Here is a 20,190-nt window from a genome sequence, read left to right as displayed (position 1 = left end):
GTGAGAGGACAGTTCAGTTGCCTGATAACAGCTGGGAAGAAACTGTCTCTGAATCTGGAGAAATTATACTGGGTCCATTTCGAAGCACTGACTATTTGCAATGTAAATCGCAGTACATTTCAGACTGAATCTGGAGGTATACGTTTTCAAACCTCTGTAGTCTCCTGGACCTCAGAGTCAGAACCTACCCACTCCTCCCCACCCTGACTGGATCCTCATCTTCCTGACCCACAGACCACAATCAGCCACAAAACATTCTCCACGATAATTCTCAACATTGATGCTTGCAAAGATACGTTCTCAGCCCCTTAGTTTACTCGCTCTATACTCATGGATTTGGCAAAATTCTGCTCTGATTTAATTTTACGAGTTAATCTCGCAGATAAACCACTGTGGCAAGCCAGATCTCAAACAATGACAAGTACAGGAGGAGATAAGAGAGCTTATTAACGTTGTGTCAAGACAACAATCCCTCCCTCCCCAATGTTAGCAAGACGAAGGAGCTAGTTATTGATTTCAGGAAATGAGGTAGTGTACACTCCAGTTAACATCAATGGTACTGAATTTGCCGATGGTCGAGAGCATTTGATTCCTAGGTGTAAATACAGGTGCACAACCTTTTATCCGGTGTTCCAGAAACCGAAAAGCTCTGAAACTCGGCCCTTTTTGCCAGATGCGGGTCTGCGCACCAAAGAGAGCAGTGTTGCGGGGTATGACCCAAAGAGACCCACGGTGCGAGCCCCATTCTGTGGTGGAGGAGCGGGAACCCCCGTTCCCTGGAGAGTGGGAGATTTCCGCTGTAAACATCTGTAAATCATTGCTTAAATGTTAGGCAAATTAGTTTGGAGGGCGCTTTAATGTGCAACGGAATGTAAATAGGCCATTTAAAAGTACAAATACTTGGAATACTGCATTCAGTTTAGAGTCATAGTACAGTGACGAGCTTTTTGTTGCCGGCTATTCAGTCAGCAAAAAGACTCCGCATCACAAGTGTCCGCGATTGCAGGGCAGGGCGCCGGTGTGTACATTTAGTGCAAGATAAACTCTAATAAAGCTGATTAAAGAAATCCAGCGGTCTCCAAGCCCGTTGATGGGACGCCCCAGCTCCGCTCCAGCGGGGTGCGGGCAATGCCTTACCAGTCGCCTGATAACGGAGCGCTGTGGCCGCCGTCTCACAAATCTGGAGAAATTATGGATTGGGAGCCATTTCGCAGCAGGGATTATTTGCCAATGTCGGAGCTCCAGTACCGCCCAGACTGACGGAGCCCCCAGCTCCGAGGTCCACGTTTTCAAACGCTCTGTATGTTGGACCTCAGAGTCACAACCTAGCCGGAGCTTGCCCCACGGCGACCTGGATAAGGCATTTCCTGACCCACTGGGGACCACAATCAGCTGGATTTGGCCACAAAACATTCTCCACGATAATTCTCAACATTGATGCTTGCAAAGATACGTTCTCAGCCCCTTAGGACGGAGCCCTCAGCTCCGCGAGGTCATGGAGTCGGCCGAAAGGTAGCTCTGGGGACTAATTTTACGAGTTAATCTCCCAGATAAACCACTGGCAACCACCACCATCACAAACAATCCCTCCAAACTACAGGAGGAGATAGAGAGCTTAGTAACGTTGTGTCAAGACAACAATCCCTCCCTCCCCAATGTTAGCAAGACGAAGGAGCTAGTTATTGATTTCAGGAAATGAGGTAGTGTACACTCCAGTTAACATCAATGGTACTGAATTTGCCGATGGTCAAGAGCATTTGATTCCTAGGTGTAAATATCATCCATAATTTGTCCAGGACCAAATACATTGAAGATACAGCCAATAAAGCACCCCAGCATCTTTCTTACCTCAGAGGTCTATGTTCAGTATGCCTCCAGCGATTCCTACCAATTTCTAGATGCATCACACATTGGTTTGGCCACTGCTTTGCCCAAACTCGTAAGAAATTGGAGTGAGTTGTGGATGGTGCACAGTCCATTGCACAAACCATCCTCCAACTAAACTGCTTCAGGAAAGCAGCCAACCAAAACAAAGATAATTTACACCACACCTTTCCATTTCGCCCATCTGCCATTAGGCAGACGGTACAAAAATTTGAAAACATCTATCATCAGATTCACAAACAGCTTCTTATCCACTGTTATCAGACTACTGAACAGTCATCCATAAGCTAATGGTGTAGTCCCAATCTCCCAACCTATTTAAATGCAATTTGTATCTGCACTTTCCCTGCAAATCTAATGCCATAAAGCTGTATCACTATACACAAGTAATTTCCCCTTTCCACTACCGGTTGAACTCGTGTTTGAGAGTCAGAGTCAGAGTCAATTTAATTGTCATTTGGACCCCTGGAGGTCCAAACGAAATGCCGTTTCTGCAGCCATACATTACACACAAATAGACCCCAGACACAACATAATTACATTTTACATAAACATCCATCACATAGCTGTGATGGAGGGCCAAATAAACTTATCTCTCCACTGCACTCTCCCCCCCCCGATGTCAGAGTCAAAGTCATAGCCCCCGTTTGGCGATGGCGATTGTCCCGCGGCCATTAAAGCCACGCCGGGTTGTGCGAGGTCGCACACCGGGTCTTGGTGTTGGAGCCCCCGGTGTGCGCTCGCAGAGTCCGCGGCCATTCCAGCCGAGCGGGGCAGTGATGTAGGCCCCGCTCCAGGAGCTCTTCAACCCCGCAACTCGGGCGGGAGAATTCGCCGTTGCAGGAGCCCCGAAAAGCGGTCTCCCTCCAGGGAGCCGCGGGCTCCCGGTGCCGCCGTCCACAGACCTGTCGTTGGAGCCTCCGACTCTCCGGTAGCAGCAGCAGCAGCAGCAGCAGCAGCGCTCCTCCACCGCTCCACCCGCTCCGGACTCGGCCAGCTCCGCGACGGCAACGGTGAGTCGGCACCAGAGTCCCCGGCTTCTTCCCGTTGGAGGCCGCTCCTCGTTGCGGCCTCAACGACACCTGAGACCCGACGAGAAAAGGTCGGGTCTCCAGTGCAGGGAGAGATTCAAAAAGTTTTCCCCCCCCCTCCCACCCCACCCCCCCCCCCCCCCCACACACACACCCCAACATAAAATAAAATAAAAAACTACATAAAAACACAGACAAAAAATAATAAAAACGCGGACAGGCTGCAGAGGCCGCTGCTGGCCAGAGCCGCGCCGCCTACCGGAGAGAGAGGGAGAGAGAGAGAGAGAGAGAGAGAGAGAGAGAGAGAGAGAGAGAGAGAGAGAGAGAGAGAGAGAGAGAGAGAGAGAGAGAGAGAGAGAGAGAGAGAGAGAGAGAGAGAGAGAGAGAGAGAGAGAGAGAGAGAGAGAGAGAGAGAGAGAGAGAGAGAGAGAGAGAGAGGGGGAGAGGGAGAGGGAGAGAGAGAGAGAGAGAGAGAGAGAGAGAGAGAGAGAGAGAGAGAGAGAGAGAGAGAGAGAGAGAGAGAGAGAGAGAGAGAGAGAGAGAGAGAGAGAGAGAGAGAGAGAGAGAGAGAGAGAGAGAGAGAGAGAGAGAGAGAGAGAGAGAGAGGGAGAGAGAGAGAGAGAGAGAGAGAGAGAGAGAGAGAGAGGGAGGGAGGGAGGGAGGGGGAGAGAGAGAGGGGGCTAGATTGTGTTCATGTAAAGTATGATTTGCTTGAATTGCATGCAAACAAAGTTTTTCCACTGTATCACGGTACATGCGACAATAATAAAACAATACCAGTAATAAAATTTTTATATGTATATCCACATTGATGAAACAAGTCACAAATGTCAATTTTCAGATTAGTTGTAAAAAAACCCTGAACATCAACAAGTAGACAATAGACAATAGGCGCAGGAGTAGGCCATTCGGCCCCTCGAGCTAGCAACGCCATTCAATGTGAGCATGGCTGATCATCCACAATCAGTACCCCGTTCCTGCCTTCTCCCCATATCCCCCGACTCTGCTATCTTTAAGAGCCCTACCTAGCTCTCTCTTGAAAGCATCCAGAGAACTGGCCTCCACCGCCCTTGAGGCAGAGAATTCCAGATTCACAAATCTCTGGATGAAAAAAGTGTTTCCTCATCTCCGTTCTAAATGTCCTGTTCCTTATTCTTAAACAGTTCTGGACTCCCCCAACATCGGGAACATGTTTCCTGGCTCTAGCGTATCCAAACACTTAATAATCTTATATGTTTCAATAAGATACCCTCTCATCCTTCTAAATTCCAGAGTATACAAGCCAAGTCGCTCCATTCTCTCAGCATTAGAAGACATTTTTCTTTCTTAAAATATTGCTGCAAAACTGATAGGGATTTCCAATTGTTAAAGTCACCTAATCACCAAAAGCTCCAAAACACCTCCCGGCATTTTAATATTTTGTTTCTGCACTGTGAAATATTTTTGAAATGAATTACTATCTTAGAACATGCATCAGATATTTTGCTGTTTTTAAGGACTTTGTTATAAAAGTTAAATAACTCTTTGAATAATAGAGTAATATCAAATTTTCAGATTGGAGAATTACTTATTGGCAAAATCACATGTTTCATCTTGTTCATAAAATATATACAAACAATTGCTGGTAGGATTTTATTTTGTAAAATAATTAATTACATTTCTAAATTTAATCTCAAACAAACAAACCGTAAAAATTGCATTATTGAAAAATATTTGTTTTAGTGTTTCAATTTATTGTCTGGGATGATTTAGATAAAAGCTAGTAGATAGAACAGGTCAAGCTTAACACATTCTTAACATTAGCTTAATGTGGAAATTTATGATTCATGCTTTCCTTGTTATTTGCAGAAGAAAATGTTGATCAGAATTTACTGCAACGCATTAGGTTAACCGTGTTTTTGTAAAAGAACATCCATTTCTGACATCATACCGTGAATGATACATGCTGACATAAACACTGAAATGTCCGTAAACAAAGGCCACGTACATCAAAGGATTGGAGTATATACACCATTGACGTGCACAGCACAGTCACGCAAAAAGGGTTCTAAAATAAATCTAGATTCAGATGCCCTACATAGTAATTGATTTTCACAAAATACTGTCAAAACTATTGTATTTATGGAAACAATTTTAAGGTACCAATGTATTTCAAATGTTGTTCTCTTTTTGATACGCTTTAAAATCTGGATTCATTTTTGCAAGTTGTGCTCTAAATATTCTGGACTTCAAATCGATTTGGTTTAAATTTGCGTGCAAATCGTTTCACACATCATTTTTAATAACATTTTAACTTTTAACAGAGAGAAAGAAAATATACAAAATGTATAGAAATTACACGATTATCCACACCTGGTGTGCTTATTAATCTGGGAATAAACCCCATGTATAAACAAAGCAGTGGGCGAGAAGACAATTAAATTCCAAGCATGTTCTTCTGCTCATTGTGATCCTTACATACTTATGTTATAGGTTACAAAAAAAGCATGGGAATTAAATACTCTAAGAGCTCCATAGATGGGCTGTATGGCCGTCGTTTATGTTGCAAGAAATATGGAAATGAACTCCATTCCAAAATTATCACAATCAACTGTGAAAATTTCAACTGATCTGTATCCAAAGCCTTTTAGGGGGGAGTGACCTAAATGTTCACCACCCTTTATTTACATATGTTTCACTTCTGAATGGCTTTATTCTTCTTATAATATTAGCACCTCCCCCCCCCCCCCCCCCCCCCCCCCCCCCCCCCCCTCCACCCACGACTCTCCCCCAACCCCCCCGCCCCACCCTCCCCTGTTGAGGTTGATCAAAAAAGGGGAATATTTTTTGTTTTTTCTATCTAAGTACTTTAAAGGCTTTGTTCACTAGTCAAATTTTGAAACCCACGTTTTGCATCTGAGAAATTTAATCCCCAAAACCCTAGTATCACTCATGTGAATCTGGGCTGACAGAGTTCCTTAGGTTCAATGAATAAAGCAGTATGTGGCAGATGATATTGGGCAGCTCACATAAAACTTGGTCACTGGCATTCCGACCCCATTGAAATAACCACACTATTCACCGAGCATCAATCAAATTATTTTCTGCATTGAGTTGTACAGCACAGAAACAGGCCTATGGCCCCTGTCCATCTACAGTTCCACACTGATCCCATTTGTATCTGCGCAACTTTGGATTTCCACATTTGAGGTAGTGATATCTTATGATTTTATTGAAAAGTCAATGTTTAAATGGTAAAAGAGCAAGAGCAATAGAAAGTTGATAACCATAGTTTGCCACTGCTACATGGGCGGGTTTAAACTAAATAGTGTGTGGGGAGGGGGGAGGGGGTGAAAGGTGAGAGGAGTAATGGATTAAAAGTTATATATATGAATGCACAAAGTATAAGAAAAAAAGTGGGTGAGCTTGAGGCTCAGTCAGGAATTGGCAAGTATGATGTTGTGCGAATTACAGAGACATGGCTGCAAGAGGATTAGGGCTGGGAACTGAAAATTCAACGGTATACGTTCTATTGAAAAGACAGACCAGTGGACAGAGGGGGTGGTGTAGCTCTGTTGGAGAGGAATGAAATTAAGTACCTTGCGAGGGGTGACATAGAATCAGGAGATGTAGAATCAGTATAGCCTGACATCGGGAGTGGGGAAGATGCTGGAGTTAATTATAAAAGATGATATAACGGCACATTTGGATAGCAGTAACAGGATCAGTCCGAGTCAGCATGGATTTACGAAAGGGAAATCATGCTTGACTAATCTTCTGGAAATTTTTTAGGATGTAACTAGGGAAATGGACAGGGGAGAGCCAGTGGATGTAGTGTACCTGGACTTTCAGAAAGCATTTTATAAGGTGCCACATAGGAGATTAGTGGGCACATGGTAGTGGGGGTAGGGTACTGACATGGATAGAAAATTGGTTTGCAGACTGGAAACAAAGAGTAGGGATTAACAGGTCCCTTTCAGAATGGCAGGCAGTGAATAGTGGGGTACCACAAGGCTCGGTGCTGGGACCGCAGCTATTTACAATATACATTAATGATCTAGATGAAGCGATTCAAAGTAACATCAGTAATTTTGCGGATGACACAAAGCTGGGTGGCAGTGTGAACTGTGAGGAGGATGCTATGAGGGTGTAGGGTGACTTGGACAGGTTGGATGAGTGGGCAGATGCAAGGCAGATGCAGTTTAATGTGGATAAATGTGAGGTTATCTACTTTGGTGGCATAAACAGGATGGCAGATTATTATCATAATGGTGTCAAGTTTGGAAAAGGGGAAGTACAACAAGATCTGAGGGTCCTTGTTCATCAGTCACTGAAAGTAAGCATGCAGGTACAGCAGGTAGTGAAGAAAGCGAATGGCATGTTGGCCATCATAACAAGAGGAGTTGAGTATACGAGCAAAGAGGCCCTTCTGCAGTTGCACAGGGCCATAGTGAGACCACACCTGGAATATTGTGTGCAGTTTTGCTCTCCAAATTTGAGGAAGGACATTCTTGCTATTGAATGAGTGCAATGTAGGTTCACAAGGTTAATTCCCAGGATGGCAGGACTGTCATACGCTGAGAGAATGGAGCAGCTAGCCTTGTATACTCTGGAATTTAGAAGGATCAGAGGGGATCTTATTGAAACATATAAGATTATTAATTGGACATGCTAGAGGAAGGAAACGTGTTCCCGATGTTGAGGGAGTCCAGAACCAGGGACCACAGTTTAAGATTAAGGACTAGGCCATTTAGAACAGAGATGAGGAAAAACGTTTTCAACCAGAGTTGTGAATCTGTGGAATTCTCTGCCTCAGAAGGCAGTGGAATTCTCTGCATGCTTTCAAGAGAGTTAGATAGAGCTCTTAAAGATAGCGGAGTCGGGTGATATGGTGAGAAGGCAAGAACGGGGTACTGATTGTGGATGATCAGCCATGATCACATTGAATGGCGGTGCTGGCTCGAAGGGCCGAATGGCCTAATCCTGCACCTATTGTCTATTGTTATATTTAGCTGTCAAAAATATCAATGTAGTATCTTGTAAATCGCAGCAGACAGGAAATATATAAATTTATATATATGTACAGGTGCACAACCTTTTATCTGAAAGCCTTGGGACCAGACACTTTTCGTAATTCAGAAATTGTCGGTCTTCGAAATGGAAAATTTTTTTAGCGTATATTTTAATGGCTGGCTCAGTGGTAGAGTGTTCGGCTCATATCCGCAAGGTCGCGAGTTTGCGCCTTGATCCCGGCAGTTACTCGGTCGTGAGTTTGAGTCTTCAATGTCGTTTTTTCTTGCAGAATAAATGTTTGTATGAAATGCAGTGTAGGAGAGGTGTACTGACTGTGTGGGCAGAACTTTGGAAGTGATTGCCCACCAGTCTAAAAAGCCGCTGTGTCTCCCTGTCCCTGGGATAGTAGGGTTGCGATCAAACAGCACAATACCCCCCTCCCCCTCCAACTCCAGAGGAATCCGCTCCCCGATGGGCCGCTACGGCGACAAGTGGCAGTTTGCCCACAGCCCGAGCTGCGCCACCCCAAGAACAAGACGTACCATCAGCACACCATCAGCTTCTGCCCCTACGTGTTCCTCTGGAGTTGGAGCGGGGCTGGGCTGGAGTTGCTGCTGGCTGTGGGTCTCTGGGATCTCCATGCTTGCAGTGGGCCTGGGGATCGCTGTCCCGTTGGTCCTGACGTCTCTGGCCACCCCCCTAGACCGGAGCTGAGACTGGGAACTGTACCGCCCTTGCCCCCTCCCTCTGCAACTGCAAACAACCCCACTCTCCTGCAAGGGCGGTACAGTTCCCGGAGGATAGCAGGTGGCCGGAGACGTCAGGACCAACATGAACCCGCTCCCCGATGGGGTTCTACGACGCCCCGAGCTGCGCCCCGTCATCCGCAACCCAGGTTCCTCTGTAGTTGGAGCGGGTCTGGGCTGGGCTGCTGTTGGCTGTGGGTCTCTGGGATCTCCGTGCTTGCAGTGGGCCTGGTGCTCGACGTCCAATTGGTCCTGACGTCTCCGGTGACTCGCACCGATCTGCTGCCATCGCCGACGTGAAAACAGTACAAAGCCCCCGCGCCGGTGCAATGGGCGGGGAGCTGGAGAGGGGAGGGATGGGGTCACACACATGGCCGGGGAGCAGAGGGGTGTAGGTGGGGTGAAACTGAAGGGAGCGACAATCTGCTGCTGCCTGCACGCTGAGTTAAAAGGTTCCCACGCAAGACTCACGATACACTGTGTATCGTGTCTACCGTGGGAACTTTTTAACACAGCGGACAGGTAGCAGCATATTGTCAATTATTAACCCTCCCGCGCAATATACCCTCGCCTTCTCTTTTATGAATGGGGATTTAGTTCCCCTTTCTTCGAGGACCGACCGGAGGTTCCGCTGTCACCTCTGCGGGCCGCCCTCGGTGAACGTTTTCAAGGACCTTTCTTCAAGGACCGAAAAATGTCGCTATTCGGAGGTTTTCGTTATTTGGATCGTCGGATAAAAGGTTGTGCACCTGTACCATGAAGTCTCTGCTTCCACAACAAAAAAATCTTTCAAAATATTATAACTTTTGTTAAAATGTAGCAACAAAGAAATACATACAAGTGAACCAATCACAATATATTTGTCCAAAATCAGAAATTAACAGAATTCTTAACAATAGTCATGATTACCAGAAATTAATTACCTGATTTCCAGAAGTAGTAATTCACAATATAATATTTCTGCCCACAGACAAAATAACACTTCAGCCTTTGAAACAAATGGTGATCATTTGAAGTAATGTACCACAGTTGCTATCAATTTCACCTCAGAGGCAGTACATAATTTAAAAGATAACACATGCTTAGAATTGTAACCAAGGGGTAGGGGTGCTATATTGCCGTGGGTACTATCCTTTATTTAATTTATTAGTTTGAGGTATGTTTGCCTCGTCCATAGGTTGGAATATACATCAGAACAAAAAAATCGTTCAAGCCTACTCTGCCATTTCTCAAGATCATGGCTGGGCTTCTATCTCAAGACCATTTTCCTGCACTATCCCCATAGCTCTCAATTCCCTTAAAATCCAGAAATCTTTTGATCTCTGTTTTCAATTATCTCATTGGCCAAGCCTCAGCAGCCCTCCGAGGTAAGGAATTCCAAATGACAACCAAGAAAAAAAAGTTCATCTCAGTCCTAAATAACGCCCTGTGATTGTACTCCTAGAAACATAGAAACAAAGAAATTAGGTGCAGGAGTAGGCCATTCAGCCCTTCGAGCCTGCACCTCCATTCAATATGATCATGGCTGATCATCCAACTCAGTATCCTGTACCTGCCTTCTCTCCATACCCCCTGATCCCCTTAGCCACAAGGGCCACATCTAACTCCCTCTTAAATATAGCCAATGAACTGGCCTCAACTACCCTCTGTGGTAGAGAGTTCCAGAGATTCACCACTCTCTGTGTGAAAAAAGTTCTTCTCATCAAGAGAAGTCTACTCCTAGACTGTTCAGTCAAAATAAATATCCTGGATGTAACTAGCCTATCAAGTATGACAAAAAAATAGTATGCTTCCATGAAATCGTATTATAAATTCCATCTTTTCCATCTCTCCTCATATGGCAAGTCGCCATCCCTGGTACCAATCCAGCATATGTCTAACAAACCGATAAATACATTTGTTAAACTTTATATTGCTGCATACTCTAAGGCTTGTATATTGAATTTGCGGCAGATCCTTTGCTTTGTCAATAATATATCTTGATCTTCACAGAGGATCAGATTTTCACTTGCAGCTGAAGATAAATTCTAGTAGCCTGGATGAATGAGTCAATGCTACCATAGTAACTTTAGTTGAAAATGTTGACACACCTGTGGTTTCAGTCACTATAGATTCCAGACCAATATTACAAGCTGCAGAGTGGATTCCATGATAGCTATTTGCTCAGGAACATTTTATCTGATGATTCAGCAGTATAAGAGTTCTTTAGAAAGTTTCAGTAACACGCAAAAGCATAGTTTATTTTGTTTGACTAGAAGCATTGGAATTTAGTTTCTAGAACACTCACTACAAATGGATTAAAGAGTGTCTTAAACAATTTCAAACCTGCATGAATTTATTACAAACAGTGTGAACCTGTTGGGAAGAAAATAACACCAAAATATTGAGAAAGGCCATTGAAGATGAGTTAATCACTCAAAACTAGCAATTGGTCATTACTGAACCAAGTGAAATTGAGTAAGTTCATGATCAACACTGAAGGCTACAGGATTTTCACGCCTCATCCTTAAATGTACAAAAAAGTATACGAGTAAATTTTACCTCACTGTTTTAAGACAGATCAAACTACTTATTGTTCTGAAATCGATTAAGTGAGAATAATTGTTAATAATAGATTAGATTTATTGACAATTTTAAGATGTTTCTTCTTGTTGAGAACCTAGAATGAGGCCTCACAGCTTAAATATAACTGATCACCCACCTGAGAGATGAACTGAATTTCTCCCCCCTCACTGTTGTGAACCTTTGGAACTTCCTTCCTTGATAGATAATGGAAGTACGGTCTTTGATTTTTTTTTAAGTTCTTAATGAGGAAGGCATGCGTGTTAATGGGGACAGATGAGAATGTGGAGCTTACAAACACATTAGCCATGATCTACCATCTAACTGAATGGTGGCGCAGGCCTGAAGGACCAAGTGCCCTACTCTTCCTCATATTTCATGCATTTGTACATGTGCCCACTAAGCATTCAAGAATGACAAACCCCAATTTCCAAGAGGCACAGTTTTTCATTGTGTTGTAATCTCAGTTAACTCTAAGCTGTGATTTTACATGTGGATTAACAAAAAAAATTATCATTGATCAATTATATAAGTAGGTTAACCTATGATGAGCGTTTGTCAGCACTGGGCCTGTACTCGCTGGAGTTTAGAAGAATGAGGGGGGACCTCATTGAAACATACAGAATAGTGAAAGGCTTGGATAGAGTGGATATGGAGAGGATGTTTCCACTAGTGGGAGAGTTTGGGACTAGAGGTTATAGCCTCAGAATTAAAGGATGTTATTTTAGGAAGGAGATAAGGAGGGATTTCTTTATTCAGAGGGTGATGAATCTGAGGAATTATTTGCCACAGAAGACTGTGGAGGCTGTCAGTGGATATTTTTAAGGCAGAGATGGATAGATTCTTGATTAACACAGGTATCAGAGGATATGGGGAGATGGCAGGAGAATGTGATTAGGAGGGAGAGATAGATCAGCCATGATTGAATGGCGGAGTAGACTTGGTGGACCGAATGGCCCAATTCTATTCCTATTCCTTATGACCCGATATTCAATTTCTGTCAAGCTATGAAATGTTTTTGTAATATATAGATAAGGTAACACGTTTGAATTGTTCTCATTACTCAAAATTTGTGCAAATATCAGAATGAAAAATAAACTTATGCAATGTCATACAAAATGCTATATTTATTACAACAAATAATGAAGGATCTCAAACCACATAAATATTACTCAGGAAAGGATCTCAAAGGGCATGATGGGTACGTCTAGATTAAGATGCAGTTATTTAATAATGAACATTCGTAATTCAACAATATTTTATAAAAGAAGAAATGTTTAGATAATGCGATGAGCAAATCATCATTTCCTCATCAATTCTCCCATTAAACATTGACACTAATCTTGAATAAGAACTGGTCCAAAGTTAATCATTTCCATTCAGAAAAACCTCTTAAACATTGTGAAACTGGCATTTGCACTCATTTACCTAATTTAAACGCAGGAACAATCCATCCTTCTGGAATCAAACAAAGCCAGAAGCTCTTATGCTGAACAATCAGCAACAGTGCCTTTGGTGACTCATCCGTGCCAGTATTTAAAGCACACTATGACATAAATAGATATTCTTGGAGCAAAAGGATAATTCATTAGAAGAGTCCCAATCGCACCCACATATAAGGCTTGATTTTAATAAAGTTGTGACTTGGTTTCATTAGCCTGCATACTTCACTATTAAAAACATCCATACATACAAGTTCAAATGTTTAGTTATGCATGAAAATTTGTAAATTAAATTATAATGTGTAAATGCAAGCCAAAAAAAAGATGTTGACCATCTTGTCAGCTGGAAGATTGGCCTTCAACCCAATGGATACCACAAAAATTGGTGGCGTTGCGGATAGCGATGAAGATTGTGTAAGGCTACTACAGGGAATAGATCAGATGGAATGTCGGGTGGAGCACTGGGAGATGGAATTTAATACTAACCGATGCATATTACAATTAAACACTCGACTCTTGACTTCATTTCCCAAAACAAATCAACTTGCATTACATATTAAATTCCATCTCCCAGTGCTCCACCCGACATTCCATCTGATTTATTTCCTGCAGTAGCCTTATACAATCTTCATCGCTATCCTCAACACCACCAATTTTCGTGCCATCCACAAACATACTAATCTTACTTCTGGTACTCACATCCAAATTGTTAATATATAATCTCAAACACAGATTAAATCTCAAATCCCAGCACTGATTCCTTCATAACACCACTGGTCACAGACTTGCAATCAGAAAATCATCTGAAGGCAACATCAACCTACCCTATTAGCTCCTGTGTTTCAACTGTACATTAATCTTATCCCTTAGAATTTTCAATAATTTCCCTGCCACTGATGTATGTCTTATTGGCCTGTATCCCTGCTACCTTTCTTTAAAAAAAATCACAATAATGGCTACCTTCGAGTATTCTGGTATCTCACCTGTGGCTAACAAAGATGCAGAAATCTGTCACAACCCAAACAATTGCCACCCTTGCATCTCATGGAATCTTGGAATAGATCTCATATGCCCCATGAGATTTATTTACCTTATGTCTTCCAAAATATCTAAATAACAGTGGCATGCTCCAGATTATCAATGTGCTCTTCGCTAAACATTATCTTCCACATCTTTCTCATTTTCAAAAGCAGATGAGAAGTATTCACTTAGGATCATGTCCACATATTCTAGTGTTACTCCTTTGATCCACAGGATGACCTACTCTTTCCCTAGTTAGTTTTGATATAACTGGAATTTCTTTCAAAAAGCATTATGTTTAGGGGACAATAGCACAGTAAATAGTCTTTTCAACTGTAAACTGGGACTAACTAGAAGATTATGATAACAAAAATATGTAGCTATTGCATAGTCAAATGGATTTGAAACATTTGCAAAAATGTCTTGGTTCCATCATTAAAATTGAACATTACCTATCCAGCACATTACAATAGAAAAGAAGTGCATTACTTGGACAGCAATACAATCACTACCTATGAACTCATCGAATTGCAAAGTCTTCATCTTTTCCCTGCTTAGAGTGTGGACAGCCGTGCACCTCTAAGCTTCCATTTAGCTGATTTTCAATCAGCCTTTTCTACTTAAAAAAAGGTGTACTTTCTATTTATTTTTCGCTCACACTCCAGACTGTTCTTACCACTTTTTCAGCCACAATACTACTTGGCTAACATCATTTTTGAAATTCTGTTTAAAGGAGGGAGAATGTTAAGAGTGCCTCACTGCTGGAAAAGTTGCTTTATGCTGCAAGCATTTCACACGTACATCTGAATCAACACCAACGTTTACTTAGAAATGCAAAAGGTCTTGTGGTCTCAACATATCTAAAATATGGTCTGAAAGCTGTTTCCATTCTGTGCACATCCATAACTAACAATCTTAAAGGATAAACTGCAATACTACATTGCTGATTACAAACTCTGATGTACATTCCTGTTGAAGCTAAGTTGATTTATTCCAATGAAAGAGTGCAGTCAAGTTAATTTATCAACAATGCAAATATTATCAAAAAACGAACTAAATCATCACATTTTCTTGACAATCTCACACAAATAGCATGTGTTTATGAAATGCATCATGATAGAGCTATTATTTTTAATCAATATAAGTTACCTGTAATGCACTGAAGTTGTCCATCCTCTCTTCTTATGGTAAATGTCTCACCTGGATTGACTTGAACCAAAATAACCTGCAATTATAAGTATTAACTTACTTAAATACAATTTTCAGGCAAACAAAATGTTTTAACTTTCATTTGTAAAAAAACTAATTTATTTGTCGGAATACATTCATTTAGCTCCTTAATACATCCAAGTGCCACAGTTCACAGGAGTGGGAGGATGAGATTGAAGAGGTGCATTTTAAGGAGACGTTCAAAGATTGGCTGAGATTGGATTACAGGATGAAATTCCACAATATCGAGAAAATGGCAAAAAAAAAATAAAGTAACGGGAGAGTAGAGGAATGAAAGGTGCAGGGAAAAGGAGCTAAAACATTTGCAGATGTGGAAGAGAGCACATCCATGTTGAAATTTGGAGACTTACAAGGGCTTTCAAATTAGAGGTCAGGTGGCAGTGAGACCCAAGCCAAGCAAAACTATGCAAAGCCATTTAACCCCATTGGGCCAAGGTGATTTTATTAAGTTTTAAGATTTACAAACACACTTTCAAAGTGTAAAACTACTTTTGAGCAAACGGTGGAAAGGAAGAGCATCATGCCTGCAAATGGTAAAGAGGAGGACAACTGTTTGGACCAACCTACCCACACCACTGTGTAAATGAGCAATGTAGTAGGGTCTGGGGGCAGTCACAGAAAGAAAATAAATAAGGCCTCAGATCCCTGGCATTAATCAAGACCACTCAAGTAAGGTGAAGGGTCAAGTGATTACTGCAACTCATGCAACATTTAAAAAATTGTAAATCCACCTTTCACATTGCTTGCATAGTTATATTAATAGCTGGCAACATAAATTTCAACTGAAATATTATAAAAGGGAATTTGTTACATTTTATATAGCTTTTCATCTTTTATGTACTCAGAGGACCTTATGAGTAAGAGAAAACTTTCTTTGCATTATTAAATGGAGTGAAAACGAGCATATAGCAAATAATATAAAAATACAGATGTGTTTCAGAACATCTGGAATTACTTATTTACCTTGATTAAATTTGTTCAGTTTAATCTTTAGGATTCAGGTGGATTCTCGTTATGAGGTTACTACTTACAATGTAATACAATCCAACATTGTGTATGCCGGACAGCAGAATTTCAAAGCATTTGAAAGAGTTCCATTCATAGATCATAGAACAGTTCAGCACAAGAACAGGCCCATCTGCCCAAGATGTCGGTGTCGACATAATGCCAAGACCATCACTTATGTAGCTGCACATAACCCATATCTCTCCATTCCCTGCATTTACAAATGCCTATCTAAAAGTCTTTTAAATGCCACTAACATATCGGCATCATACAGACAGCGCATTCAACACCACTCTGCACTCTGTGTAAAAAAACCTGCCCCTCCCACCTTAATTTGATTTGTCTATCCTGGGAAATAGATTCTGATCGTGTCATGATTAGATATACTTCCATCAGGCTTCCCTGCAACCTCCGGCGTTCCAGAGAAAACAATCCAAGTCTGCCCAACCTCTCCCTGGAGCTAGTGCCGTAATCCAGACAGAAGGGTTTCGGTCCGAAACGTTGCTATTTCCTTCGCTCCATAGACGCTGCCTCACCCGCTGAGTTTCTCCAGCATTTTGGTCTACCTTCGATTTTCCAGCATCTGCAGTTCCTTCTTAAACATTACTTGATATTGCATCATTTACAGATAATATTAAGATGAAGTTTAAAATTCTATTGCATAATGACAGCAAAGATGGTGGTGCCATTTGGACCTTTCTGCCTACAGTGGTCGTTTGATACAGCTATCCCATTAACTTTACACATTTGCACTTGCACCATTGCCCTGTAAATGCCTTTCCAATAAGCGAGTTTGGTCTTCCGACTGCGCATGCCCAGGTCATAGGTCACAAGCGAAAAACACTCTTGGCAGCTGTACCACTGCATGGACATAGACCTGCGCCTCATCTGTAGCTAGCCGGGGGCCAGAGACGTCGGGAGTCAGACAGGAGCGGTGCCCCAGGCCCACAGGCAACGCAGAGAGGCAGCACTAAATCCAGCTCAACTCTGCCTGTTACCCTACCAGTCCTGCCTGGACTTACGCAAACAATGGCCCAGGCTTACAGCCAGCGTGGAGAAGCAGGGCTAACTCCACGGCTCTAGGCTGGTGTCCCGTCAGTCCAGGCAGGGCTGTAGGTTAACCCGGCGAGACAGGCAGAGTTGAGCTGGATTTAGCCACGCTTCTCCACACTGGCTGTAAGCCTGGGCTGTCGTTCGGAGGGTGGTGCGGAGGGAATGGTCTCTGCAGATGGCGGAAAGGGGTGGAGATGGGAAGATGTGACTAGTGTTAGGATCCCGTTGGAGGTGGCGAACATTTTAGAGGATTGTGTGTTGTATGCGACGGCTGATGGGGTGAAATGTAAGGACTAGGGGGACTGTCTCTGTCGCGACTAGGGGCAGGGGGAGAAAGGGCAATGCTGCGGGGTAGAGGAGACATAAGTGATGGCCTCATATATGATGGGATGGGAGCACCCCCATTCCCTAGTATGGAACACCTCATCTCGGGCATAGACGAGGAATTAGGAGTAGGGGATAGTCTTTGTAGGAAGCAGGGTGTGAAGAAGTGTAGTTGAGATAGTTGTGGGGGTCAGTGGGTTTGTAATAGATGTCAATTGATAGTCTATTTCCTGTGATAGAGATTGTGAGATCATGAAAGGGGAGGGAGGTGCCGGAGATGTTCTCAGTAAATTTGAGTGTAGGATGGAAATTGGTGGTGAAGTTGATGAAGTTCATGAGTTCTGCATGGGTGCAGGAGGTAGCACCAATGCAGTCATCAATGTAATGGAGGTAGAGTTCAGGGATAGGGCCAGTGTATGCCTGGAACAGGGATTGTTCAACGTACCTTACAAAGAGGCAGGCGTAGCTAGGGCCCATGTGGGTTCTCATAGCTATGCCTTGGACTTGGAGGAAGTGGGAGGAGTCGAAGGAGAAGTTGTTAAGGGTGAGGACCAGCTCGGCTAGGCGGAGTAGTGTTGGTAGAGAGAAATTGGATGGTTCTGCGGTCGAGGGAGAAACTCCAGTTTTAAATATAAGCAAAAATAGATAAAATAGCTACCAAATATTATTAATGGAGCCGTCAGTTTCCAAAAAACTGTCAATACAGCACAACATTACATACTAATGAATGTTCACAGAGTCAGAGGCAAGTAGCAGAACGGATTGATAACAGGTCTGAGGATTGAATACTGATAGTGGATAAGAGTGATTGTTCCACAGGGACTATTGCTGTTCACACTTTGCATCAATAATACTGATAGTGGATAAGAGTGATGAATACAGGGACTATTGTTGTTCACACTTTGCATCAATAATTTGGGTTCTGGATTCAAGGCATAATTTTAAAATTTACTAATTTGTGGCTAGTTAGGTGGGAGACTAAAACACATTACAGGAGGTCAAATGGCAACAATTTGTAAATTAAACACAACATAAATAAATGCAAGGTACACCAAAATGCTGGAGAAACTCAGCGGGTGCAGCAGCATCTATGGAGCGAAGGAAATAGGTAACGTTTCGGCTCGAAACGTTACCTATTTTCTTCGCTCCATAGATGCTGCTGCACCCGCTGAGTTTCTCCAGCATTTTGGTGTACCTTCGATTTTCCAGCATCTGCAGTTCCTTCTTGAACACATAAATAAATGCAAGGTGACATTACCTGGAAGACAATAGATAGGTAGAAGATATTTAAGTATACGGAAAGTTAATTATAGATACCTCAGCTATAAATTAAACCAAGAATGAAAAAGTAAATTTAAAGATCAGAATTTAAAAAGCAAGCAAGTTCTGCTCAACTTGCATTGAACCTTGTTTGAACCATATTTGGCATAATACTTCACCATTGTGTGGTGGCTGCAGTTTAAAAAAAGATATCGGGGACTGGAAAGGACAAAAAGGATTTACAAGGATTACCCGAGAAAAGCAAGGCTGTTTATTTCAAGAATAGATGGAGAGATGGGGTCTATTTTCTCTTCAAAGAAGAGATCTCTTAAATATCTTTAAAGTCATTGAGAGTTTTGATAGAGTGAATGCAGAGAATATGAAGAGCACAGCTAGAAGCCGGGGTTAAGGAAAGAGCATTCACGTTGTGTCCCCGTTTCCACCAATCTTTCCACCACCACGCACAAGTAGCGACAAGACAGACACCATTATATGCAGATGCTGAGAAATATGTTCAGCTCTGGCTGAAAAACTTGTAATCTTGTGTATGGACTCGCTAAGAAGAAGCTAGAAGCCTTTGTTGTAAGTTAATCGCCAATGTATCCAGTAAATAAATAATTAAAAAACTTTATTGACAGTGATAAAAACATAGAACTTGCCTTCACCCTGTTTAAAGTGACCATTGCAAGTGCATTTAAGAGGAGACTAGACAAGGTAATGGTGAGTTAGATTTAGACGCAGATAGGTGTAGGAGATTAATGGCACATATGTATCAGTTAGGAAATTTTTAGCCAAATGATCATTTTTCAGTGCTTATTTCCTTTTTAATGTATACAATTAATAAAAACAATTTAAATGAATGAAACTTTTTCAATGGGATATTACAAAGGCAACATGTGGGTGACAAATCAGATACCAAAACAATCCTAGTAGCAGTAAATGTGAGGGTTCCTGGCATAATATTTCAGCATCAGATCGTGGAGGATAAACCCAAGCTAAGTAATGTGAATGCATCCTGGAGTAAACTGTCCAGCAGGGTTAATGGACAGCTCAATCCAGGAGGCGTTCACATTACTTAGCTTGGGTTGTCGTATAGATTTGGTCAGCCATCAAAGGCTGCAAGAAACTGAATATGATCAAACATCCTCAACAGCTGACCTTGCAAAACAAATAAGAGGTCTTTTGTGAATGAAAGAGAATAAAGGGCATTGTGACAATGGCCTATTTGATTGTGGCACAGTGGTGTAAGTCACAATTTAAATAAGGTGAGTAGGGGCACACAGAAAAGCTGGAGAAACTCAGCGGGTGCAGCAGCATCTATGGAGCGAAGGAAATAGGCAACGTTTCGGGCCGAAACCCTTCTTCAGACTGATCGGGGGTGGGGGTGGGTGGGGACAAGAAAGGGAAAAGGAGGAGTAGCCAGAAGGCTGGAGGGTGGGAGGAGACAGCAGGGGAGCTGAGGAAGGGGAGGAGACAGCAAGGACTAACAGAATTGGGAGAATTCGATGTTCATGCCCCCGGGGTGCAGACTCCCCAAACGGAAATGAGGTGCTGTTCCTCCAATTTTTCCGGTTGCTCGCTGTGGCCATGGAGGAGACCCAGGACAGAGAGGTCGGAGGCGGAGTGGGAGGGGGAGTTGAA

At 42.6% G+C, this 20,190-nt stretch overlaps 1 protein-coding gene across 4 annotated transcripts in view; it reads right to left on the bottom strand.

The window, feature by feature from the left end:
• fndc3a (fibronectin type III domain containing 3A) overlaps positions 1-20,190 on the bottom strand; it is a 144,037-nt gene that overhangs the window by 72,439 nt on the left and 51,408 nt on the right. For all 4 annotated transcript variants that reach the window (XM_055644852.1, XM_055644850.1, XM_055644853.1 and 1 more), the window contains one exon: positions 14,827-14,902. In XM_055644852.1, coding sequence (XP_055500827.1) covers positions 14,827-14,902 — 76 coding nt within the window. The remainder of the gene's footprint in view (positions 1-14,826; positions 14,903-20,190) is intronic.

Source organism: Leucoraja erinacea, chromosome 13 (genome assembly GCF_028641065.1).
Source record: "Leucoraja erinacea ecotype New England chromosome 13, Leri_hhj_1, whole genome shotgun sequence".
Lineage (NCBI taxonomy): Eukaryota > Metazoa > Chordata > Chondrichthyes > Rajiformes > Rajidae > Leucoraja > Leucoraja erinaceus.
This window is presented reverse-complemented; position numbering and strand designations above follow the sequence as displayed.